The sequence below is a fragment of the Camelus ferus genome, chromosome 1, assembly GCF_009834535.1.
Source record: "Camelus ferus isolate YT-003-E chromosome 1, BCGSAC_Cfer_1.0, whole genome shotgun sequence".
NCBI classification, from domain to species: Eukaryota; Metazoa; Chordata; class Mammalia; order Artiodactyla; family Camelidae; genus Camelus; species Camelus ferus.
Genome location: NC_045696.1, coordinates 38,970,031 through 38,997,185, shown reverse-complemented (window position 1 = coordinate 38,997,185; position 27,155 = coordinate 38,970,031). Strand labels below are relative to the sequence as shown.

Genomic DNA, 27,155 nt, shown 5'->3' with positions numbered 1-27,155 from the left:
GCCCTGCTTTCACAGAGCCTACATTCTAGTGATGGAAGAACTTATTTGCAGGCCTAATTAGCCTTAGTTTGTCTCCTCATTGAGTAGCTCCAGCAGGTGCTGTCTCAGCATGGTGACTGGCACAGGGAACAAGGTCAAGGGGTAGAGAGCATCACCAAAGAGTCTGCCCGATGACTCTTCCTTTACAGTGTCAAGCACCTGGCGTGGTCGGGCTCTGCCTTCACTGTGCATAGCTGGGGTATCCTTAGAACACCCTCATCCCCATTCCATATGACCCTCAAGTCCAATGACCTCCACTTCCGCTCTACCTGACCCTTTGGCTAACCCTGACCCTTGTCTTTACCTATAACCACCCAACCTCTGAATCTCAGTCTCAGGCATTCCCGAGTGTGCACACCCTCTCATCTTTCCAGCTCTCTTACTCACTGGCCCGGGTGCACCCACCATACCAGTTCTTCTGCCTCAGCACAGCTTCTGTCCTCTCTTACTGTGCCCCTTTCAGTTCCCACAAATTTCCATATCTTTTCTATCTGGCCATCAAATATGACTAAAGCCTCTTCTGTCTGTTCTTCAGTTGTCCTCACCCAGAAAAGTTCCAGTTTTATCTTTTCCACATAAGTGAATGCACCCTGCTTTAAAAATCCTGCAGGGATATGCACAGCAATGCAGATCTGGGCTGCCAACAAGCCACGATTTACAGCCTTTGCTGGAAATCAGTCTGCAACCTTCCTGGTCTTCCACAGCAGCTATTTCAAACCCTCCCCACATCCCTTAAGCCACGCTCCCCTCCACCATCCCATCCCTCGCTCAGCAGAGGACCCTACCCTCTACTGCACGGGGACCCTCTCTCACAGTTCTGCCTCCACCTCTCCTCTACCTGCACCGTAGCAGCCGCCTCTGTCCCACAATGAAGGGAGGAAGGGCTCCTCCTCCAAGAATCCACCAGAGCACCACTTCATGATCCTTGATGTTTCCTCAGGAACCTCACATCCTCATCTGCACCTTCTGGAAGCCCACCATTCAGAAGACTGAGTCCAGGGGCAGCCTTGCTCTCTCCTCACTACCAACTTCCTTAAAAGGAGTCACCAGCCCTCACCACCTTCTTTCCCTTTCCTCCCAATGACTCCTTTAGCCCCTGCAATCTGGCTTCCTCCCCAGTTGTGCTCTGACCATCATCTCTTAGAGACACTGCCCTACTTGCTAATTCAAATGTACTTTTCCTCTGCCCTGGTCTCATATGATGTGTCTACAGAAGGTGTCCTGAAAACCAATCCTCCTTTGGTTTCCTGACATCAGCCTGAGGTTTCCCTTCTTCCTGAATACTCTCTCAATCTCCTTCAAGTTCACATCCTGCTAGCCATCCTTTACACACCATGTTTCCCCAACTTCCAGCCAGGACCTGCTTTACCTTCACGATCTTCTTATGAGGTCTCATTTCCCACAGGTTAGATGAATCAAATTATTCCCAGATTGGTATTCCTAACTCAGACTGTATATCCAACTATCGACCAGACATCCGTACCCACCTGGATGCTTCACAGGAACCTCAAACTCAGTATATCCCAAACTGAACTTGACCGTGCTGTCTCTACTCTTCCATTTTCTATAAACTGTAACATTCCCACTTGTTAAAAAGTCAGATGAAACACCAGGACACCATGACCTCTCCCCATGAATACTATCGGCAGTGAGTGACAACTGATTTCCTCGCTTCCATTCCTAAAGTTCCCCCGTCTGCTCTCCAGACAAAAGCCAGAGTGATCTTTTAGAATTCAAACTGGATCATCCTTAAAGGCCTCCAATGGCCGTGCACTGCTGTCAGGATAAAATCCAAACTCCCTAGCGTGACATTCAAGGTCTTGGTGGATCCAGCCCCTGTGTTTCTCTCTGACACCACCTCTTGCCACTCACAACGCTCGCAGTGCCTGACGTCACCATGTGCAGGCTCAGGAGTCTCAGGAGCACATTTCCTCTCCCCTCCCCTCCTGCTCCCTCTTTGTCTTCTACAGGTATGTCTCTGCCCAATGCTGTCTTCACTGCTGAAATCACTTGTCCCTTGGCCTCTTTGCCTAGAAGAGTCCTACTAAAACTCAGGCTTTCCAGAATGGAAACGACCTATACATATGTTCTTCCAATGAGTAACCCTAAAATCCTATTTTTCCTTGTCACCACAAGGTGAAGGCTAACAATTTCATGCTTTCATCATGAGTAAGGCTGTTAAACTAAATTATTAACAGTTACCCAAATCTGGTATTCGTAAACTAAAACCAACTGCTTACTAGAGAATTCTAGTTAGTTTTCTCCTAAGACCTCTGGCCACAACACATTACTTGGCACATCTGCTAATATTTAAAATTCTACCACCAGTAGTTGAAATTTCCTGAATTTTGAGGAAAATATTTATCACCTTATTACTACTGATATCTTGAGTTAACTATAATTTAAATAGTGCTATAATTTTAAATCAAAATCACTGTTTATCTTTATCATAATGGATTTAGTTTGTGGTAAGTTGTCTGATTAACTCTGTATAGACTACTGACACATATTTGCATGAATAATATTTTTCACTAAATGGATTTTACAACTAATGTTAGGGTGCAAAGGTGAGCTATTTATACCCCTGTCGTTAAAGTAATTTTGCTTGGAAGAAAACATTACATTTTTATTACAGAACTTTTTTTTTCCACTAAAAAAAGTAAATAGGAAAGCAGGTTTGCCACCAAATATTTTGCTAAGCTGGTCATTACTTAACATAACAGAGAATTATCTGCAACTTTTGCCTCATGACCCACCAGTGTTGTGATCAGTTCTGGGATGTGACAAATAATTTGTTACTAAAATTAGAAAGCTGAAACTTCATTTAAAAAGCTGCTCTAGAAAGGAATCCAAGGTTACACTTGGTGTCACCTTCATTTCTACAAAATTTCTGATAAAGGGGTATAGTTATGTACAGTGTACCAAATCAGTGCTCTCAACTACAGGTGACCCAAGCCAGTCATCTATCATCTGTGTCAGAGAAAAAAAAATACAGGTGAAAATTGCTGATGTAAATGATAGAAGTCTGAGCCATGGTAGCGGAGTGTGTGCGGGAAGGGCTGGCCCTGGCACAGGGGGCAGGGAAACGAAGGGCAGAATCATTGTCTGATGTCAAGACTGGGTAACTGGCAGGACCTTTTAGCGGAATAGGGAATGCAGGAAGAGGAGGCAATTAGGATAAAATATACTGAATTCAACTTTGAGTAAGTCAAATCTCACACCCAGCAACATCTGCGGGAAAGGTCCATCAAAGGGCTGGCTCTATCACCCTGAAGCTCAGGACACACACTGGGCTGGAGGGACAGATGTGAGCTTCACCACAGGCTAAGATGAAGGCAGAAACCAGGGCCAGGGCAGGTGTGTGTGGTGAGAAGAGACAGGAACAAGATGACATCACACAGGGGAATAGCCATCCCGTCCTGCTATGCAAACACTGAGCAAGACTAATAAATGTTTTCAATTCTATGAGACCTTTCCTCTAAAGTTCTCAAATCAGTATCTGGCAATGGTGGAGACAAACTTACTCAGAAAAATCTTGAGTGTGTACATGACCCTTCATCCTCAGTTTCCATTTTGGTAAGGTGCTCTATCACACCACAGAGCAGGACCGTTCCAGGGCCTGACAGGTTGGAACTGTCGCAAATCAAACCAGATCCCTTACAATACATTCAATATCCAAGAACTCCGCAAAATCCGGGCCCCAGACCGGCGCCAGCCAGACCAACAGGCTTAAGCCCTGGCAGTTCCTTTGGTGATGAGAATGGCACAGTGACACACAGTGCCATCTCCAGTTCAGGCACCCTGACAGCACTCAGTCTCTACAGAAGCAATCAAAGGGTGAGAATTTTTGATTTTCAGCTGAAGTTTAATATGTAAACGTTCATGTACACCTTCTTTTCAAATTCTATAGAAAATCAATGTTTCTAGTAGCTGAGTCCTCTACTATTCACCCAGAAAAAGCCAGTACCATTCTGAAGCAAAGGGTTAGACCCCAAGTTGTAATCAGATTTTATACAGCAAGAAGGCAACTCTTTCCGTGAGGACCTTCTCTGTGTCGGGTACCATGCACCACTGCACACGTTACCTCAGTTCATTCTAAAACACCTCCATAAAATAAGGATTGAACACTCCCACTCCAGATCAGCGAACCCACACTCAGAGAGGTTGAGTAAACTTTCCAAGGTTACAAAGCTATCACATGGAGATCTGGGACTGAAGCCCAGTTATGCCTGACTCCAAAGACTGCGTTCTTTCCATCACCACACATGTAATTTTAAGACTGTTCTAAGGAGACGCCGCCATTGGCAGAGGCAGGACAGGGGCTGTGAGGCTCCCTCCAGGCCACTCATTCCCGTCACCAACAGGGGAGCTTTGCTTTGATCTGTTTATACACAGGGTTCCAAATCCAATTATAGCTGAAAAAAAATTTTTAAGAGCTCTTGTGTTTGAAAAAGAAAAATGTGAAAATCTTTATGTTAAACTGATGTCATATTGCTATTATCTGCATCATTGGGGGAAAAAAAGGATAGCAAACATGTATCAAGGCCATAATTTATTTTAAAAATTAGTCCAGTAATTAAATTTCTTCTAATCATGAAAACATTTAATCTATTTAAATTTGACTACCATTTCACTTCTGGCCCAAGAAGAAGTTGGGGGGGGAGGAAACACTAAAGAAGAGTCACACAAATCAAAAAATGAACAGATACATAATTTAATATATTCGTCTTACTAAACAGTGTGCTGTACCCTCAATACAGGCATGGATGTAAAGAACCATTTGTGACTATTTTTCTTCAGTGAGATATTCTTGAGCTACAATTCTTCCATTTTTTCGTATCAGTAAATAGTGGTAATAATTTAAAAATGTGTGGCTGTTTTTAGGAAATTATTTACTTATTATAATATTAAAAATAGGAGTTATGAATCATTAATAACTAACAGAAATTTGCACTAGATTGGTACTCCTTGGTTATCCATAGGAACCATCACAGGCAAATATCAACCATGGCCTCTTAAAAGATGCCAGAAACTTCACCAGCGCTGTGTGACCAGCTATGAGCAACCACTCTAAAGTGGGGTGAGAGTTAAATTTTATATAAAGCAGATGTCAAGCTGTTGAGAACAAGCCTAATAATCATCAATTTATTTAAGCCTAGTTTGGAAAGTCCATAACCTATGGTCCTGGTTTAACTCACTTTATTTAGCTCATGACTCATTCTGAAAACAGACTTACTGCTGTGGTTCTTTTAATTTTTAACATGATTTCTTTTTGGTAAATTAAGTTTATAAATATACCTTACAAATTAAGTTCACAAATGGGAAGCAGTATGGCACAGAACTGCATCTGAATTCTCTAGCCTCCTCTAAGGAACAGGTGTGAGTTTTGTCAAGTGACAATCTCTCTGAAAGTCACTTTCTTCAACAACAAAAAGAGATAAAAATTCTGATTAACACTGTAGACAAGCCACAGACTGATTTCTTCTCTTGTACAAAACACTCTAAAACGACAATAAAGGGATTTTTTTAAAGTGGGGAATACAGAGGAAGAGAGTAGATATTAGCAGATAAGAGATTTCAGAAAAGGTTTAGAAGGCAAACGCAGACAAAGGCAGGGTAATTGACCAGAAGAAGCTTCTACCCAAGTGTCAGCAACGGGGAATTCTGATCATAAGGGGAAACAATCTATAGACAGATTATCAACAGACCACCAGAAAAAGCACGACTGGAAGACACTAGCCACTACTTAGGGCAATGTGAGGCACGGAATTAAAAGTACAGTTTGGTTGAAAATCTCCAAATGGAGTACTTGACCCCTAGGGCTCTTCCTCCATCCCAAGCAATTAAACGAGCAGAGTCCCTCCCTCTCACCACTTCACCTTCCAAATAAATATATACAGAGAGAACATCTCTGAAAATACTGAGACTTTTGGGCAGACTGAATTTCAGGTATCAAAGGCCATCCATATAGAAACGTCTGGAACTTTGAACGATCAAGTCTAGGTCTCAAGAGGGATGTCAGGTAGAGATCTGAGAGCCAAAAGATGAAGCAATAGTAAGATTGGACAATATTACTTTGGAATGTTGATACTGAGGAGAGTTAAAGACTTTGGGAAACATCAACATGAAAAGTAATTTAACCAGAAGAGAATCAGTGAAGACAACAGAAGGGATGGCCAGACACAGGAATTTAAAGACGAAAGTACAATATCATAAGAGCAAATATAAAAAAGAAAATTTCTGGAAAGGAGACAAGACTTAGAAAATCAAGTGTCTCAATGGGTTAAATAAAGTAAGAACTAAAGAAAAGGCCACTGATGGTTAGCAAGCGGCCACAGTTTCATGAAATGATTTTCACTCACTTAACAACTATGACATGTGTGCCAGGCACAGTACTAGTCTCCCCAGGTGTAAGGGAGCTAGAGAGACAGGAGTCAGATTAGAAAGCGTTAAGAATTAAACAGTGATTATGTCAGACTTTCTCAAGAAATTTTTGGAAGAGGGTAGGAATAAAATGAAATGATAGACTGAAAGGAAACCAGACCCATGAAAGGAAAAATAAAATTTTTTTTAATTTCATATATTTAGAGAGAAACAGAAAAAGCCAGTGAAGATGGAGAGATGAACACAGTGAAGGTGAGGTCCAAGAGGGGGCAGGAAATAAGACACCAATACCACTAGCAGGGGGCTTTAGGGAGCTTAGCCTTGGAAGGAAGGAAGGGAATGAATATGCCTCTAAAGTAGGAAGAAGGGAGCAGGGCGTTGGGACATGCCTTCCCTCTCTTGTAAATAACAGTATACACGAATGCAGCAAGAGCCTAAGGTACCAGACAAGACTGTAGGCCCCACAGAAAAATAAAGGTAGAATGTGGAGTCACTATCTGAAGGTTTTGCCAGCTAGATATAAAAACCTAACTTATAAAGAAGAAATATATATTTCAGTGGAATGGTAGATGCAAGTGTGAGAAATAGCTACCAACGTTAGCAAAACAGCAAAATCTGTACAGCATATAAGTGATATTTTAAGAACTAAGAATCTAATAATGTCCAAAGAAAACAAACCTTCTGTAGTCTCTTGTTTGAAAAACGCAATTAATTTTTTGTAGCTTAAATTTACAACAAAACAATCTTCAACATCTTGATTCGGTATCTCAAGGTCAAATACTCACAAAAAGAAATGTATAAAAACATGTACGATACGTAAATCTGTTACAGTTTACAATCAAGAGGGAAAACGGTGCACATTTTTTTCTCATCACGGAAGGCATTATCATGAAATTCAGGTTAAGAAGATGGAAGCATGGCAAGAAATGTCACGTCAGGGGAATTCTATGTTTCAGAAAACCATTCATTAGTGAGAAAACAAATGCATGTATTATGCCACTTGCTAAATGAAAAAAAACTTAGAGTGAAACTACTTAAAATAGCGAGATCATAAATACTGTTGCTAACATTTTACCCCCACCCCAAGGTATGGGGCTGACTATTGATATTATGAAAATATGTATTTTTTCACTTTTTTAAAAAATTGAAGCAAGAGGGATTTACTATATAGCACAAGGAATTAAATCCAATACGTTTTAATAACCTATAATGGGATATAACCTGCAAAATAACGTATTTTTGATTCCTGGCAGCAACAGGTCCCACAACAACTGCGTCTGTGTAACCAAGTTGAAGAAATCCTATCAGTAGTTTCCAGAAAGTTAAAAAAAAAAAAAAAAGTTACATGGGCCAACATGCTTATGCTACCCCAGTGAGAGAGCCCTGGTGCCCTTCCTATTATGGGCTCACCAGACTGCCCATGCAGAAGTAATCCCACAGGCCTCCAATCATGGGAGAAACAGTCCCATGACAATGGGCTGTGTTTACCTGGGGGCCCAAATCCCAAACTGAAACTATCATGTGCATTCAAACCGAGATATTAAGAATGGATAGAAAAGATTGTAATCATGGAGGTCCAGCCACTATATTTGTCCACCATGTATCCTCACTGAAGCCACAAAGATGTGACTTTCTGGAGCAGATCTCTGCAGGTGGAAAGCAGGACCACTGGAAATTAAAGTCTGAGGGCCAAGTCTGAGGACTCAAGGTTTATTTTTTGGTGAGATCAGTTGCTGAAGTGGTACCTAAGAGTCACAGGCTGAGTAGGCGAACAAGTAGAGACAAGAGAGCAGGGAAGGCAGGAAGGTTCGCTGACGGTCAAGGGTGGGTGCAGAGGCAACAAGGGATTGAGAGATGGAATGACAGGAGTTGGCAGCCAAAGAAACTTTGAAGTTTGAGATCTCAGAATTTAACAGACGTACTTCCTGTGAAACAACTCAAGAGCAAGGTTGCATGTGGAGAATTAGAAGTAAAAATCTTGAAGTAGGGCAACTTAGGACCTGTAAAAACCGAAGGAGAGGAAGAAAGCTGCAGAGCCCATGCACTGGTAAACCAACAGGCTGGTTAGCAACTGGCTGCAAAAGAGTAGGTAGGAAGTGTTACAAAACCTGGGAGCAGGATTCAGTAGCCAAATTCACAAAGGAATGAAGAAAGGTAGTGGGAGCAAGGTGATCCTGGTTTTTTTTTTTTTTTTCTTTCAATAAAGTTAAAAATATTAACTTATTAACTTTCTTTCAAAAAAATTTATATTGTTAACCATGATGTGGAAGGTGAGAATAAAGAATGAAAACAGCTTTATCTTTACCATATTTAAAGCCTTTAGACCTTTCATAATACTTAAAAGTCCCCGTATCAGCAGTGAAGAGTTCAGATGACTTTCTGGTCCCCCCACTGACCAAGCTACTGTACCCTGCAACCCCTGGAAAGCAGACGCTTTCTCCTTGACTGACTGTCACAAATCATGTAAAAAGAAAATAACTGGGACTAAATTCCATGAATGTGGGACAGCCACCAATACCTGATCATATACTTGGCCTCACACCCCCAAACAACTCCAACACCCAGTTTCTAGAAAATCACTTATGGCTAAAAAGAAATGTCACGAGGTTTAGTGGTTCTCAAGGATTTCTAACCACACCTATCAGTAAATATATAGGTAGAAGTTATAGAGTATACACTTTCCATGCTTGTCCCGTAGATGCAGAGAGAGTCAGTCCATATGTGAGCTGAACAACATATCTTCACATACTAATGACATGTACGGACATGTCACTAACTTCTACGCCCCCAAAAGCACTATTAGTTGTCAGTGGCTTCTGATAAAACACAACAAAAATCAAAGTACTTCCTAGGGAAAAAGAGACTGTAGAGGTCAGATGATCCAATTTACAGATTAGAAAACCAAGGCACACAGAAGTTAAATGCTTCAGCTGAAGGCCTCGCAGCTGGTTAGTGGCTCAGCTGGGATAAGAGAACCACTGTCTAAAGTCTCCCCTCGGTGCCCCCCTCCCCCTACGCCCACCCTGAGATGCAAATGTCCAGTGGAGCTGGGCTGGAGTTCCACATAAAGTAGTAAGACTCCATGCTGTTTTTGAAATGTAAAATGAGATGGCAGAATCTAAAAGAAGAAAGAAGAGCAGAAATAAAGAAAAATATTTGCTTGATATAAAATAATATTAATTTAAAACTATACCTTCACTGCTTCTGGTGAAAGTACATTTTCCTTTTTCTGACTTGTGCTCACGGGCTCATTTTCAACACTGAAAAATAAAAACCACAGTTTCTTCTGAAATTAAAAGAGAATTATCAAAAATCATATACAGTTTTTGAGTTTAATGCAAAAATTAAAAGTTTTTTTTAATTGCAATGCTCAAAAGATTCATACACAAAGTGCTGTACTAAGAATATGTTGATTTGAGTCTTGACCCTTGAAATGCTCATCCAGGCTTCAGACAATTTAGGGAGTCCATCATGCGCTGTTCTTTTCTTATGCTGACGACCAGCATCACACTAATGATGCACCTGAACAAAGGAGCACCAGTGCATGACTATCGTAATCTTGGGGAGTGTTGGCATTCTTTTACTTTATGTATACTAAGGCTCTCTGCTGCCTGACCTCTTTTAATGTCTATGCTGAGTGTTATTTTGAATATATTTCTACTCAGTAAATTTTTATAAACATATAGTGAGTTCTGGGGTTGCTCAAAACAGATACAGGTTTATCTAACCCCAAATGTGTCCCGGATGCCACCTTAAAAATCTGATTTTCCAGATAGTCACTTCTAATTGTCTTGTCTGGAATACCTCCACAGATGTCTTATGAGATTTCATAATAACCTACTTTGCCTATTAGGCACACATACATTTTAGATCTAAATATATCTCTATGTTTACACATTATTTTGCTTTCATCCTTCCTTGATCCTGGGCAAACTGGGTTGCTCCACACCGAAGATATTCATGACACTCTACCATGTGCTGGGGATTGTGCTTGGCCTTGAGGATTTAAGAACCAGTAGGTTAGGGTCTTTGTAAAACTCAGTCTAGTAGGGGAGACTGATACACAAACAAAGTAATCATACAGTTCGGTACAAGCTGTAACTGCTGAATGCACGAAGTATCATGGAACACAGAGGAAACAAAGAAGGGCAGCAATTCTGCCTGCTCAGTGTGGTGCCACAGAGAAGTGGGTAATAGAAAACACGGCCTTTCAGGAAACCATATTCTGTTTACTTGTTTTTAATATAAAACCGGAGCACAGGAACCTGGGACAGGCAGAGGTGATCCTGATGGAGATGAGAATGAGACCAGAGGTTAGTGGATGCCAGACCATGAAGAACCTGTCTGACCCGTTGCAGAATGCGGTCTCTGTCCTACCAGCCCTGGGGAGCCTTCAGGCAGGAGAATGACTGAGAGTGGGGAACAGCCTAGGGATCCTGGTGACTGGTGGGAGGGGAAATGGAAAGGAGGAGGGGTCAACAGCTCAGATCAGGATGGAAAGAGAGAACATGATTTGTGCTACTTAGATTTTCTACCCATAAAATCCAGTGCAACTGTGCAGACTATCCAGGAAACAAATAATGATTAAAAAAAAAAAAGGGAGAAAACATAAAGAGATAATGAACATCTGGAAAACACAATGGATTTTATTAAGTCTCAGACTCTGTGCAGGATTACAAGGTCCAACAAGATACAACCATGCTCTTAAGCCATTTAAATGCCAATAGGAACAAACAAGCATGTAAATAGATAAATATGTGAGCTATTTGTTTTGACACATGGAAATTTCACAGAGAAAAACAAAGACAAATGCAGAAAAAATAACAATGTACAACACAGAATTGTAACCTATACATATATACGTAGCTATAAAGTAAGAATGTCTCAAATGGTTAATATTTTTAATATGAGTAGGTTCTTATCTCTTTTTTTTCCTATTTTACTAGGTGTATTTTTAGCCACAAGGTTGTTTACAATTCAGTTTTTTAAAAATTAAATGTCAATTAATACTGGTCTATTTAAGCTCGAATCAAGAAAAAGAGACTGGCAAGTTACATGTAGAAAGAGCATGCTGCAAGGACCTGGGGTATAATCATGAACACTACTGGCCTTGACGACTTCCTACGTGTTCTAACTGTAATCTATGTTGAATGACCTAAAAACTACCTAAATATATAAGCATTTATAACGTCAGTATCCTAGTTCTTACTTCAAGATTTCTGAAATTATATTCAGAGTGTTTACAGGGCTTTCTATAAACTTACTGCTGCAGTGAGGCTGTAAATGAACATAGTGAAAGCGTCTTTTCCAGCACAAGAGATCTGCGGAAGACGCAGCTCTGGGCCCAAGGGATTTAAGGCAGAACTCAGTGTTTTCCAGTAGCTATAATTAATTCCGCACTATAAACACACACAAAATGCCAGAAAAATACAGCTGTAAGTCAGCACATGAGTTTTTTGTATTGTGCAAACAACTAAAGAATTTAAAGCTGAAATCACTAAAAGAAGTAACACTTGACACTGCATAAAACTTTCTGAAACTTATATCCTACGTTTACGTTTCACGAATCTTATTGCTAAGCCAAAGTTTAAAAATGTGTTGAGTTTTAAAGCAAACAACATTTCAAAACTTGGGGTTATATATAAAAATCACTGCCTTACTTAAAGCTTCCCCCATTTCTTTTCTAGATTTACTAGAGTCCCTTCCTCATTTGTCTCTGGCATCTTCAGGACTGTTCTGCTTCCATTCATTCTCCCTGGCCAATGTGATCGTTAATGTAATCATGACAGTCTCCTGTTCAAAAAAATCCTTCAGTAAACCTCCAGGAGCTGGTGAATAAAATGAAGAGTCCTTAGTATAGACGTTCACAACCCGGTCGCAGATACACCTGTCGTGTGGAACCAACTCCCATTCTCAGATCACACCAAATTCACATGCCAGCAACCACTTTCTCCTCCTGCCTGCAACACCCTTCCCCACTCTGCCCAACTCTTCATCCTTTACAATTTCGTTCTATCTTAACCAGTATTCTTCTGTGCTCCCACGGCACCCAGTGATACCCCTCATGCACTTCTGCTCTTTACCTTAATGGCTGGTTGGTTGTCCACTTGTCTAACTAGAATTTGAACTCATTTAACTCAGGAATGATATCATTCATGGCCGTATCCCCGAGCCTCACATTGTGCCTGGCACTGTGAAGGCACTCAAATATTGTTTGTTAAATGAATTTTAAAAATAACTGACATAAAATACTCTCCCTTCTTGTGTGCTGAATCAGAAAACACTGTTCCATTGGGAACAACGTAGTAAGACACATTAGTCCTTTTTCCTTAATGAAACCCTAGTCCACACGGCTCCTGGAAGCATGCACCAGCCACTCTCATCCGCATCATCTTTCTCTGAAGAAGGCAGTGGGGCTGGGAGAAGAAAATTACTCAACAGGAACAAAGATATTTTCAGTTGATTTATAAACAAAACACACAAAAATCAGAAGAGAGTCCATAAAGATACTCAGAACACTGGGTACTTGGATGTCTGCTCAGCAAAAAAAAAAAAAGTTACAGAAAAATCTCACAAGGCTTGGAGTGGTTCTCTCAGATTCTCAAAAGTATGAGGGAAAGAGAAACATTTCAAATTCAGATATCTCAAACCTTATGAAAGACGACAAGCCTCTCCTATTGTTCTCTCACAATTTAACCCCCTCTGGGACCTGGGACTATTTCAATAGCAGTATTTTTAGAATGCGCACACTTTGCTCACGGCAGGAATCACAGCCACACGTAGGCACACAGAGGACTGCCTTGCATTTCTAAGCAGCCTCAGTCTTACTCAGCTAACAGGACTCTGGAAATTAATCTTTCAAAGTAGTCCAAATATCAAGGTCAAAGTAACACAGAAACTCCTCATTTCTGAAGCAACCTTAAGACCATAGCTAAAAACCAGGAACCCAACATACAACCATTAAGCATCTACTGACTTTATGCCAGACGTACAATAAAACAAACCTCTGGGCCATAAAAAAAATGGGGCATATTTACATTTTAAGGCTCAAATAATGTACACAGAAGTCCCTATTCTGTCACTTAAGATATATTAAACTTTTTTTTTTATTAAATTCTAACAAGATTCCCTAACTCATTAGCAAATAAGAAGGAGAAAACCAGGCCACGAACTCACTCACCAGATACACACTGCGTACTTTTTAGGTACCAGGCACTCTTCTTGGTACGAGGAGCTGAGCAGTGAACACACCAGGCAAAATCCTTGCCCTCTTTCCTTCAGAATCCCTACCCAGGTGTACTGTAGGCACCTGGGCAACTGTGTTTATAAAGCAGATATCCAGGCCTGACAGTTAAGGATCCAGCTGGAGTGGAGCCCAGGAATCCACATGTTCAATAACCAGTTTCCCCTTCCATGGGGTCATTCAGACGCAGGTCGCCCTCTGACCACATTCTTGATAAATGGTCAGAGACCCTCCCTCTCTATTCAGCTGAAACCAGCAACTGAGAGCTGCCCAGGGAAGAGAACCATCTGGTGGGAGGGATCTCCACTTAACATTATTTAAGTGTGTTACGTGTTGATACTTAAAGGTAGGTATCAATTATTTAGAAACCTCACTCACGTGAAACATTACCCGTTTTCCAACACCGATGCCTGGCAGAGCTGGCCCCAGCGAAGAGCTGATACCCTAATGAGCACACAGAGCATCGCAAGCTGAGTGAGACCAACAAGAAAAATCCCCTTCTTCCAGTGTATACCGCAGACTGAAGCATAAGGGATGTGGCGGGGCGTCTACCAGAGCCAGTTCCTCAAGTGCTAAGAACACAGTTTCCTAGAAGGTCAATGAACACAGGAGGAGATGGGGGAGGGCACACAGTGTGGGAGATAAAGCTCTTCACTCCTCCCTGTCCTGGAACACAGCTGCTGGGTACCGCCTCCTACTCTGTCTCTTTCCTCACTCACTGTTACTGTGGCTGCATCAGAAAAACCTGGAAATGTTAAAGCAGCTTCCATAACCGTCTTCCAGAGGACTGCCTACTTCTCACTGAATCTCTGAGTCTATGATTTCTTGCCATTTCCAGGAGGCAATCTTTGCTACTGATGACATCACTGGCTGTTAATTCTGAGCATCCCAAAACACGAGGTCATTTAATAGAAGGTCGTTCCTGATCTGGGTATCGCCTTACCTCTAAGCAGTGCCCCCAGTCCACTGCCCCCAGGAACCCTACACCATTCTCAGGGGACTTTGCTGAGGATTTCCCTTCTCTGCCTCCCTTCCATCGCACTCAGACAGCCTGCTGCTACCTGAGATTTTCTTCCCACTCTTGATTCTCACTTCCATTGTACAAGGTATGGTCCACAGCACAGGAACCAGCAGTAACGCTGAGGACAAGGAAAGAGAATCAGGGTACATCCCTCTATGGCTTTCTCCTCCCCTGTTAACAAAAAGCCCTGCTCGCTCCAGAAGCCTGGCCCACTAAGCAGCATCTCCTCCTCTACCACAACTTCTTTCAGCCTTCCTTCCGGGCATGTTGCTCCGCACCTCAGAGGCAACTTGACACAACTCCTATGATGAAACCCTAGAAGCAGCCAGAATGTGGCCATCCCTTGAAATGTGATAGTACTTCAGTAAAGCCTTGGAGGACTAATGAAGAAAGAATATGGAACAAGCAGGGGTCTCTTCCCTCCCCACTCCCTTCCCCACTGTCATGAGTAGCAAGATGTTCTGCAAAAATTCAACATGGACATATATGTTTCAGGCACAGCACCTTAGGGACAAAAGGCACTTCTGTCAAAATGCCCTTTCCTGGATCTGATTTTTTTCAAATGTGTAAATTGAAGGGGTCAGACCAGTGCTCCGCCAGATCTAAAATCCCCACAGGATCCTCAAATAGCAGGGTAGGTGGAAAAAGAAACAGGTAGACTCACGTCGAGGCTTTTGTGGTAAAAGAAGAGGAAGACTATGGCCAAGAAAGCAATCCAGTCAAAATAATACCAGGCTGTTCCAACAAGGTGGCAGAATCTTCTCCTGTCCCTTATTTCAGAGTGACTGAGGCCACACCAGGACCATCCTTCAGTCCCTTAGACTCCACCCTCCTCCCAGCCCTTACTTTGGTCCTTAAATATAGTGTGGGCTTTAGCCCCACACCCTCCAAAAGGTCTGCTCATGCCTTGGGGGCATCTACACTACCTCGGGGATCTTTTCTTAGAAACACATCTTTGCACAAGCTCCAGAGTTCTCTTTGTTTACTGCTACACTGCAGGAACATTATAGATTAAACTGACTTTTGTGCCCTGGCCCAGAGCTGCATCCAGCATCTCCAACCCTGCTTCTGTGGGGATAGAGACAGAGCTCCACTCCAACGGTTTGCAAACAACCATCTGGACAACTGTCCGTTCATAAACAGTGACTGCCAGCAGTAGAGCAGCACTTGTATTTTTTTTAATGACCATTAACAGAATATAAAACAGGTGGTTATAGCTATTTCTGGGCTTCAAATTAAAAGGTGCACTTTTAAGACAGTCAAACAGCATGTATTTTAGCTCAAACATCTGGCATTTGAATTTCAGAGCTCTCCGGTGAGAAACTGGGAGAAGGGAGGAGGTAACAGACATGATTATGAAGCACGGCAGCTCTACGGTCCTAGCCTCCTCCCACAGTTTTTTTTTCCCAGAGCTACTGCCCTCCCCTATAATTTATTTATCTACCTCGAAGCTGACTTGTGGCCTGTTCCCATCTCACGCTCCCAAAACAAGACCCATAATCACAGTTAATCCCAGGCTACAGAGTGAGCAGCTCAGTGTGTCTGATGGGTACCTGAGCTGTCCATCCGCACGTGACATCAGCAACTGCTCTATCCCCACAGTCCTCTATGTGCGTACCCTGCAGATCCCCAACATCTGGGACACCCCCCCCACCAGAATCAATACCCTGAACTTTTGCTGACATGAACTCAAAGCAGTATTCCAGCTGCCTTCTAAAATGGGACCCTCATTCATGAACCATTCAACAAACTGTCCTGAGAGAGGGGCACTGGAGGTCAAGGACAGCAAGACTGGGCATTCCCAGAGCTGCCCAGAGCCTGGCCAAGGCTGACCTCTCCTCCAGCCGAAATCCCTCCTCCTCTGGAAACTCTTCCAGATACCAATAAACTGATAGAATGTGAGAATATACATACACACACATATAAACCCATCCCCAAGTGATTCTTCTTTTTAAGAAAAAAAGTAATCTCATCATCTCAAAGCCTTACCAAGGCCAACCTCACCCGGCCCCTGGCTCCCTTGCATCTGTCCTCTCTGCCTATTCTGGCATCTGTGTCAACATGATCCTGCCCCGGGACCTTGAAATTGCCTATTCCCTTGCGTGGAGAGTCCTTTCCTCTGATTTGCTCATGTCCCACTCCCAAATATCATGCAGGTCTTTGGCTAAACATTGCCCAGGAGAGAGATCTCTCACGACCATCCCATCTGCACCTCACTCCGGACTCACCACTTCCACCATGTCCCCTTCCCTCACCCTGCTGCACTCTACTTCAAAGCGTGCTACAGATAAATCTGTAGGACTTGTTTACTTTCTGCCCTCTCCCATCGGAATACAAACCTCTGTAAGCGGAGACGTAGTTAGATGTTCAGATCAGAAAAAGTGATTGACACATCTAAGATTTTTTAAAGGATTAAATTGAAAATTATTCTTATAGTTTATACAAGTGTATATAACTATCGCAGAAAATGTAAAAGCACCATTGTTAAGTCAAAAAAGAAATTCAAGTTTCAAAACCCTAAAGAGAACTTACTTTTTATAAAAATATATATACCTGCAGATATGTGCACAGGAAATGACCAAGAAGAATCTAGTACTTGTCTCTCAGTGGACAGGGTTATATATGAGTCCTGCTTTTTTTCTTTTTGATTTTCTTATCATTTCATACCTGTTTTAGAAAAGGATATATTACTATTAAAAGACAAAAAAAAAAAAATCCCCAAGTATTGTAGTTGATTTAAAAAAACAAATAGAAACAAGGTAGTGGAAAAAATGCAAGCAATGAATTTAGAATAGACAACTAAATACTAGCAGCACAAATAGTACATAATGGCAATTTCTTGTATCGTAATAAATCCAGCATTGCCAAGTAAGATCCTTATCTGCCTACCTAGAACAATGGAACAATCAAATTTATTACCGTACACCTTTTCGGCTTTGACTAACATAGCACAATGCCACCCTTTCAGCCAGGGTGTGCTCCTTGGTGCTTTGATAACAAAGACAATAAAAAGCTGAGAGTTAACACCTCACCTAATCTGTTTCCAGTTATCAGAATGTAAAATTCAAAGTATTTTATTTCTTGTCATAAGCATCATGGCAGTTATAAAAAAATTACAGTCTGCCACTAATGTAGTATCCGTGTTTTGTATACATTTTAATACAAAGAGTAAAGCAGAACTCTCTAACATATATCTTGTAGGAATCACACAAAATTGGTATTTGTGAGAGCACTCAAATGCCATATTCACGTCATTCTGGCACTGCCACTTATGCTACTTGTCATAAAGAACATATAAAAGATAAGCTCCTTAAAAGGCATGCTGTATCACCGAAACCAAAACTATATTTTATATAAATGGAAAGAATGATTTTCGATTTAATCCCAAAATTTTAACACTTATTTTGGCTGAATGAACAAAGAAAAGTGGGAAGAGGTAAAATAGCTAAGTCCTCACCTACCATAACCAGGAATCAATATAAATTGTCTAAAGTTTATAAATCAAGGAAGAATAGTAAATAGACATATATACAGAAAGAGTAGAAGAAACAAGTTAAATAAGATTAAAACAGTTTCTTCTAAGAGGAGAGTCTCAAGAATGGGCCCACACCTATGACACGTGCCACAGCCCCGTGTAACACCTCGGTATTTATTTTAAGGGTGGAAGAAAGATTTGTGCTATGTCTGCCTTCCCCACAAAACTGCATGGGTGCTTGAGCCAAAGACCATACTGCACTGGATCCCCAGAGCCTAGCACAGTGCCTGGCACAAGTGGTACTGGAATGAATTCTTGTTAAAAACATTGGTGAGGTAGGTGTTTAAATCAAATGATCAAATGTTAGGACCACATAGAGGAAATACCCCATACACTTTCACATGTGACCTTTCCAGTACAAGTCTTCCTAATCTATAAGACATACTTCTTTATTTTGTACACACCTATTACCCTATGGAGTTTTGAGTGGCATGCTAAAGCTGGAAGAGACCTTAGAAATGAGGGCCACCTCCCTCACTTTATAATCAAGACTGAGAGAGCCCTGAGCTGCCCAGAGTCACACTGCTACTCACGGTGTATGATGTAGGTGATCTCACAAAAGTGAGTTGATATTTTTGAAGCTGTTAATTCCACTCAGTTTAACATTGCAGATTAATAATGCATAATCCTCACTCATACTTGTAGAAAGTATCAAAATATCAAATTATTCTGCATTATATATATTCCATCTGTTTACAGCCTTAATCATAACTTCTTTCATTTGAACAAGTTAATGGATTACATTCTTCCTTTGGAGAATTTTTGCCAACTCAGGATCATAAATTCTCTTGTTTCTCCCCTCTTATATAGATACACACTAGGTCATAACCAATCTTATTCTTTTTTCTAAAATAAATAATTCACATAATTGTTAATGTTTTTGGGGAGTGGGGCAGGTAATTAGGTTTATTTATTTATTTTTAACAGATGTACTGGGGATTGAACCCAGGACCTCGTGCATGCTAGGCTGTACCCTCCCCCCATTTTTTTAAGTATAAAAAGGTCTAAAATGAAAGGCCTCCCTCTTGTTTCTCATTCCTTCACCCAGTCTCCATCCTCCCTAAACAGTTAACAAAACACTAGTAACAGACTTTTTATACAACCCCCCATTTTTATATGCAAATGGAGCATACTATACACAAAGCTTTGTACCTTGCTTTTTAAAAAATTTTTACTTAATGCATCTAAGATATTTTCTTATCCATACATAAAAAACTTTAACATTCTTTTTGACAGCTGTGTGATATTCCACCACATGGATATACCGTAATTTACTGATTAGTCTACTATTGATGGAATTCCACTTTTTTCATTTCTGGCTTATTAAAACAACATTGCAATGACTAAACTTGTAGAGACATTTTTTGCCCTGTTTGTAAACTGTATACATTCAACAGAATTCCTAGAAGGAAATTATTAAATCAGAGTATGTGAATGTAAAATATTGACAGACCTTGTCAAGTTGCCCTCCAAAGTGATTCACCAATTTATACTCCCACCAGTATGTCTGAGAGCTCTCATTTCCCCATATCAAATTCAAGTTTTGATTATCAAACAGGTGGAACATGGCATCTTGCTATAGTCTTAATTTGTAACTCTTCTGAAGGAGGGTGATTTTTTAAGTGTTTGAATGATCTATAAATTTTATAAATATACATTTTTTCCTCTCTCAGTTGTCAGGACTATAAATTCTTTATCGTATGGGCACCGACACAGGCCATCTGGGCAGACATCCAGTTGCAAGCCATTGTCTTATTTCCATTCAAAACCATTTTCTAAGGCCTGCCTTCTGTTTGGATCTTCCCAATTAAGCAGAGGAAGCAGTCCCATAATGCAGTAGGCTTTGAATTCAGGAAGGGAAACTTGACTCCTCACTCTACCACAAAATGTTGTGAGGCTTTTGTTTAGCTACTGTAACTCTCCAAGCCTCAAATTATGCATCTGTAAAATGGAGTAAAGATTCCTCTCTCATAAGGTTGCTCTGAGGATTAAATGAATGCATATGTTTAAAGCCCCAAGCATAGGGCCTGGATCTTATTAGAGCCTCAATAAAGGGTGGTTTAGTTTTGTCACCACTAATCCATCAGGGGGAAAAAAACACACCTGACTAAGCAAACAGTTGTTTCACTGCTTTGGGACACTTTCAATTAAATACCCCCAGGGGTTAAACACTGAGGGATAATCCTGCTGGAGTTGTACCAGCACTTGGAATTCACAACTGCCAAATAAACATTAAGGAGTTACTTCTGGTCCCAAAACGTCAACTTGTTTCTCCATCAGCAGCAAACCATTTTGTACAAGGATCTCAGCTCACTTGGAATGCTGATTTTTGAAAGGATCTGCTTTTCTGTCCCAGTCTAAGCCTTATGGAGTCAAGAAAGGGCAGGAGGATGGAGGGAAAGCACTCGCATTCACCCTGCTGGTACAGTTACCACCATACCTCCCCACCAGTCTGCTTGGGAAAGGATGCTAATCAAACCATGCTCCGAGAAAAGTTAATAATGCGAGAAGACACTGTGAAGCCCACTTACAGTCCTCAAACAATGTTTGACACTCACAAAACAGTAAGTGCGTTCTGAATGAAACAAGTCATGCACACCGAGTATCCATCTGGCTTATAATGAGTTCATCTTGAAAACAGAGATGGACGTGTCCATCCCCTCCATTACTTCAGGAACTCTTTGAGAGCAGTTTTGGCCTTTCATTCATCTTTGTATCCCACTCCTAAGCAACACACTTTACACGTAGCAGTCACTCCAACTTATAGAACAAAGACTCAAAATAAATAGGACTTCTTCAACTTTTATTTCATGCTGATCCTCTCTTTCCAGTAGGTAGCCTGGATTACTTTCCTTAGTTTCAATTTACATCAACCTATGTTTTCTTGCTACTATAGTTGTATTGGCATTTCTGGTATACCTGTCAGTATATTTCATCAGAACTCTGGTTAGAAAATGAAATATTTTATTGAGGGAATACTATATTCCTGTTACTTTACAAAATTTGCCATTGTCCTTTTTACATATTTTCCACTGAGGTGAAAAAAAGAACCCAAAAATGTTTGTTCTAATAAAATCAGAAGTTCTGATTAAATTTATCGCAGGCCAGTCTGAGGAACACTTGCAACTCTTACATATTTAGAGTGTACAATTGAGTTAGTTTTCAAGGAATGTCCTCAGCAAGAAGAAACACAATCCCCAGGTTAGACATCTGGCAGACACGCTGTTAAACCCAAAAGAGAAATCTCATTTGAAAAGAAGTACAGTTCCACAGCCTGAAACAGACTGTATTTCTACTCCACTGCCAAGAGTAGGTCCTGTGCTTTCCGTTAACCTGGGAGCTCAAGATCCTCACAACGTACACATGGCAGAGGACTCCTGGAATTTTACAGTCACCTGTACTGCTGCAGGCATGAACTAAGGATGTGGGCTTTCAACACCACATAGGTATCTCATTCCACTAAACTAGTGACCAATTATCTTCTATAGTGTTTTCAAATCAATGAAAATGCAATCACCATGAAAATTCAGAGGAGAAAGCTCCCTTTCCCCACATAACTGATGCTGTGGTCAACATTTAACTTGAAGGTCAGCAGCTCTCAGGCTGGAAGCCAAGGGCAGTACTGAATCTTTTATGAAACTATCTCCTGCACTTCAGCGCATTAGCATCCTGGCTCCACCCACTTAATCACACTCAGCCATGGTGAAAAGCAAAAATTTTCTGAACTTTACATCAAGAGCCAATCTCTCTGCCTAGAGATCTTTACAGACCACCACCCAACCATGTTTCAAAATGCCCATTTTGAGGGCAGGAGGTATACCACCCCTGGCTGAAAGCCACTAATAAGGGCTGTCATGCTCCATCAACAAACAGAGGTTCACTCCCTCAACTGAGTGAGGCAAAGAGGGCACGAAGAGGAATGAAACACAGGCCCTGTCCTTGGGTCCGGTGATCCTGTCTCACCTTCTATCAATGACACTATATTGGGATACTCAAAGGAACAGCCAAAAAGAGTACAAGTGAAATGTTGTCCATTCCAGAACAAAGGACGGAAAGGTCCAACTGACTTACTACTCAGTTCAAGAAGGGCAGGATGGTGTGGAAAAAGAACCAGAGCTTTGGAGTCAGAGAAACCTAAGTTCAAATCTTGCTCCTGGCATGATTTGGCATAAGTCATTCTCCACTGGGAGTGCTAGCACTCTCTCCCCTACCCAACTGGGTGGGGGTGTTCTGAGTTATCCCAGTGACTGGAGGATGCTCTGGCAGTTAGTAGGCGGGGCCACAGATGCCAAATATCCTGCAAGGACAGGAGAGTCCAGGTCAACAATGAACTGTCCCACCCAAGATGCTGGAAGTGTCCACCACTAAGAACTCTCTCACCCTTAGCTTCCTCAATTGTCAGAATAGCGATTAGCATACCAACCTTTCAGGCTGAGGGTGATGTTTAAATGAGACGCTGCAAGTCCGAGTATCCAGCCCAGGAGCAAGTGCACAGTCAGCTCTTGATAAGTGCTGTTCCCACCTATCTGTCCTCTTCCCAAGTTACAAACAGTTATACTGGAGCTCATTTTAAACACGTCCATAATGTGTGATATAGCAAAGAAACAAAACTGAGCAATCACTCTCAAAGCAGGGCAAATTAGAAAGCAGGTATCCTCCAAATTTCACAGTTTAGCAGTAACTGTTTAAGAGAACTTCACTAAAATTCTCTAAACTTTAAATCAAGAGGTAAACACTCTTTATGGCTCAGCTCTAATCTAACTTTCTTACCACCTCTTTCTCTCTGCCCCACTAATGTACTTAGCCCCCAAGACATCATAACCCCTGAAAGCCTCTGCTCAGCCCAGAGGACCCATTCCCTATTGCTCTCTATCTCCTGGCTAAGTTCTCTACCTACAGAAAACACTACCAGTGCCTTGAAGGCCCAGGTAAAACCACCTCTACCATGAAGCCCTCCCTGCTCTCCCCTATCACTTCTAAGGAGTCCATTCCTTGCATGCTCATAAACTGGGCTAATCATTTACAACAGTGGATTTAATTCCACTGCAGTTTTCATTTCTGTCTAATCTAAAACAAATTAATATAAGCATTTCCTGGATCTGGTCAATCACCCAAGATATTAAGTACTGACAAGCAATTCAATTGTTAACACCTGAATTCACATATACAACAGTATTGATGCAAACAGGCCTTCTTTAACAGCTGCAGGGTTAATGAGAACAGAACAGCAGCAAACACTATACATATAAAAAATGCGTTCAGACCAAATGATGCCCAAATAACTTACAGCACACCATAAAAGCAAAGGTTTTCCTATGGTTCAAATAGGGAAATACTGGAAAACCTGAATCATGTTTTGGTAGAGTGGCACAGTGATGGCAACTCCCAAAAACCCTGTGTTTGTCCCAGCTGGTACCAATATGCATTTTGTGAGTAGCCAAAAAAGAGCTGTCAGGATAATGCTGTAAATTTTACTTTTATTGGTCTTGTGGTTATGTTTGTGTTTAATTTTTAACTCTGTTCTTAAGTGTTAAGGAATTCTGTTAAGGAATTCACATCCCATTTGTATTTGTACATGCAGAAGTTACAACACAAAATTCATGTAAGTCAACAACGGGAGTGCAGAAAAGGATACTGTACAAGTTGGAAAGAATGCATTTCATTTTGAGTACATCGAAAAGTTAGAATACATATATTAATCCTTAATGCATGTTAAGGGGCCTCTGAGAGGCAGGCACTGCACAGGACTTAACACCCTGTGTTCACCCACTGAAAAGTAGCTATGAGACTTTAATCAAGTTTCTTAAACTCTTTTTTTTTTTAAACAGTAAAATGAGAACGTGGATCATACAGGTTTGTCCAACCTCAAGTGTAGTATTATTACAAGCACTCTGAAAATTGTAAAGTGCCGTAAGTGCTAGTATAACTATTTTCAAGTGGTCTCAGATTCTCAGTTTCCTTAGAGAAAGGACCCTTTTCTCAGTCATCTTTACATCCCTACTGCACCAAGCATCCTGTGTCTGCTGAACAGACTCCCCTGCATCTAAAATCACCAGTACAAAAGGTACACCAGGCTCCCATTAAAACCAAAAGTTTCTACTGCCTCTAAAAGAAACAGTCAAAATACCCTTTCATTTTGAAATAAGATCATGGTGACGAATTGCAACTCTGTTTCCAATCTTGTTAGCACAGGGTGTTGTGTTACTAGGACACTCGGCACTACTGAGTGTTTCCATTTGTTTCATTAAACTTTCAATAAAGGCTTTGTGGGCCTTTATATCCTTGAAAAGATAGCTTAAAGCTCATTTAAAAGGTAAAACACCCTCACAAAGGATTATCTGCTATCCCCTTAACATCTGGCAAGTTCTAAAAGAGATGAGGACAAAATTAGTGTTCATAGAAGCACAATTAAAATTCTCATTGTCGAAAAGCCAGTCTGTGCCTCTCTGGAGATGATGAGAATAGAGAAGTGGTAAGCAGACAAGAGACAAGTTGCTGGAGTGGTTAGCTCCGGAGTGAAAAGAAATTAGATTTGAGAAGTGCCTAAAACACCAGCACAGGGCAGGAAGGTAGGTAGGGTTTCAGGACAATTATGGCAAGAGCCTGAAACTAGCCGGCCTATTCCCTTTTAACAGCTGACTCGAGTTTCCGACTTTTGCTGAGTCTACTTGGGATTTCTTTTAAGCACCGCTTCCACATTATTCAAGACTGTTAGTGTTGTTACAGTGATGGCAGGCACCACAGGCTGTCTGCCCACACCAGCACTGGGACATTCTGGGCCCTGTCAGACTTCAAAACTATTTTTAACTACTGTGTAACTCTGAATTTTAAATTCTGTCTTAATAGGGCAATAGTAGCTGAAGCTTCCCACAAGTTTACTAATTATAACATAGGTGCTTTCTTGGAAAGATGCGGCATTTTATTAACAGAGGGTCATAATGGAAATGGTTCACAAGGAAGGAAACTGAGGAACATATAAACGGCTAGAATCCAAGGACAAGACCGGAATGAATACTGACTGACAGAATCAGCTCGGTCACGGTTACAGTTAGGTTTTCTATCCATTTTTCTTTGAAGCCTTCCACAAAGTCTTTAACACCTAAAGTCCTTTCAACCACATGGGTTACACTCCTCTAGCGCAATTTGGGGGAAGAGGGAGCAGTAAGCCTCTCTTCTCATCCCAAGTTTAAAACAGCAAGTTGCATTTCACTTAACCCCTCTTTTTCCCTCGGGACGGATGAAAGGATTCACGGTATTTTCATGAGACACGGATTAAAAAAATTTTTTTTTCGATTTTACAGCAGCAGGTAGAGGAAGGAGACAAGGCTGCAGATAAGGGGCACGTTTTCACTACTGAAACCAAGACAGCGCGAGTCTTGGTTTCTGGAATCCGTTTGGAAACTTGAGGCAGATGTTTCCTTAGAGATACGGGGAAAGGGCGGCCTCATTTAAAAGTCAGGCAATGGTAAATAAACCCGGCGAGAGTTTAACATTTTGATGAAGTCTTGGGAACTAGGCATAATAATTTTGGGAAAATTTGAACAAGATGGCAAAATACCAGCTGGCGCCCCAAAGCGTCACCTTTCGCGCACGAGTGGTTTTCTCAGATCGCTCCCTCCTCGCCCTGGCGGACGCCGGGCTCACAACTGTTTCCCATTACCGCCGGCAGGACGCCGAGGACTGGCTTCTGCCACAGAACTTGGAGAGCAGACGCGAGTGTGGGACGGGAACGGACTCACGTCCGGGGAGGAGAGGCGGGGAGGTGGGGAGGCAGAGCGCCCGCGGGCTGGCCGGCCGCGGGTCACGCACTTCGCCCAGATTGAACGAACCAAGTGATGCGGCACGGGAACTAGGCGAGGAGGACGAAACTTGGGCAATGGAGGAAGGAGAACAGAAAGTGGCGAGCGAAGCGCAGCCTGGCCGAGAGCGGCGGGCTGCAGGCAGTGGGGCAAGGCGCCCCTGCCCCGCGAGTCCGCGCAGGACCCCCGACGTCCCCCGCGGCTCCCACCTGGCAGCGCCCCGGCCCGGCGCGGGCGGCTGGCTCGTCCCCGGCCTCTCCTCCTCTTCCTCTTCCTTGTCCCGAGAAGGGCTTCGGGGAGCGAAGAATCGGGAGAAGCTGTGCCAGGGGGCGCCGCCCCTCCGCCGGCCGCCGGACATCTCCCCGGAGCGGCAGCCGGTCCGGAGCCGTCGGCGGGGAACGCGCGACGCGGTGTCCTGCGCCCGGAGACCGGCCCGGCGCCGCGGGACCCGGTGAGGGAGGGCCGACTCGGCGCGGGCCGCCGGCGCAGCTCATTCCATCCCGGGCGGGAGGCGCGGGCGAGACGCGCTCGAAGCGCGGCTCCTTCACGCGCTGTGTGGCGGCTCCTCCTCCCGCCCACGGCCCGCCCGCCCCCGGGAGGAGCCAGAGGCCGCGGCACCGCCCCGAGTCCGGGCCCGGCCGCCGGCCGCCGCCCGCCGCGGCTGGCAGGGTCCCCGCGGCTGGCGCGGGCCTGAGACCTGGAGGCGAAAGCACCACCCCGCGACGCCGGGCTCCCGGCTTCCCGCCCAAACGAGCTGAGGCTGCCAGCTCATTTGTCTTAGCGCTCAATTTTTATCTATTTCTGGTTTGTTTTTCTATCCTCCAGCCAGTGCACGGAACAGTTTTCAAACATTTGAAACAGGTTCATGAACTAAAGTTTGTGAACGCACCTGGGTAAACCGGCGCCAGAGTGCCCTGGGCTGCCTTTCAGCTAACGAACAGCTCTTCCTAAAACAGCTTCCACCAGGGCTGCAAAAGATGAGGTTGCCCTACGGCTGAGTCCCAGAAGTGAGGTCTGTCAGCAACTCTTCTTGTTTGGCTGGCTCACTGCGTGTGGAGTAACCCAGACGTGCGTTGTGTGTCTCACACGCCGTGTTACCCACTACTCCCCGACAAGCCCTCTTGTAAAAACGAC

General features: G+C 42.6%; 1 protein-coding gene across 1 annotated transcript in view; it reads right to left on the bottom strand.

Moving 5' to 3' along the window:
- CRYBG3 (crystallin beta-gamma domain containing 3) overlaps window positions 1–26,573 on the bottom strand; it is a 103,461-nt gene extending 76,888 nt beyond the window's left edge. The window contains 2 exon segments of the mRNA XM_032489790.1: window positions 9,617–9,683; window positions 26,231–26,573. Of these exon segments, the coding sequence (XP_032345681.1) occupies window positions 9,617–9,683; window positions 26,231–26,379 (216 nt within the window). The 5' untranslated portion in view covers window positions 26,380–26,573.
- Between the last annotated feature and the right edge of the window lie 582 nt (window positions 26,574–27,155).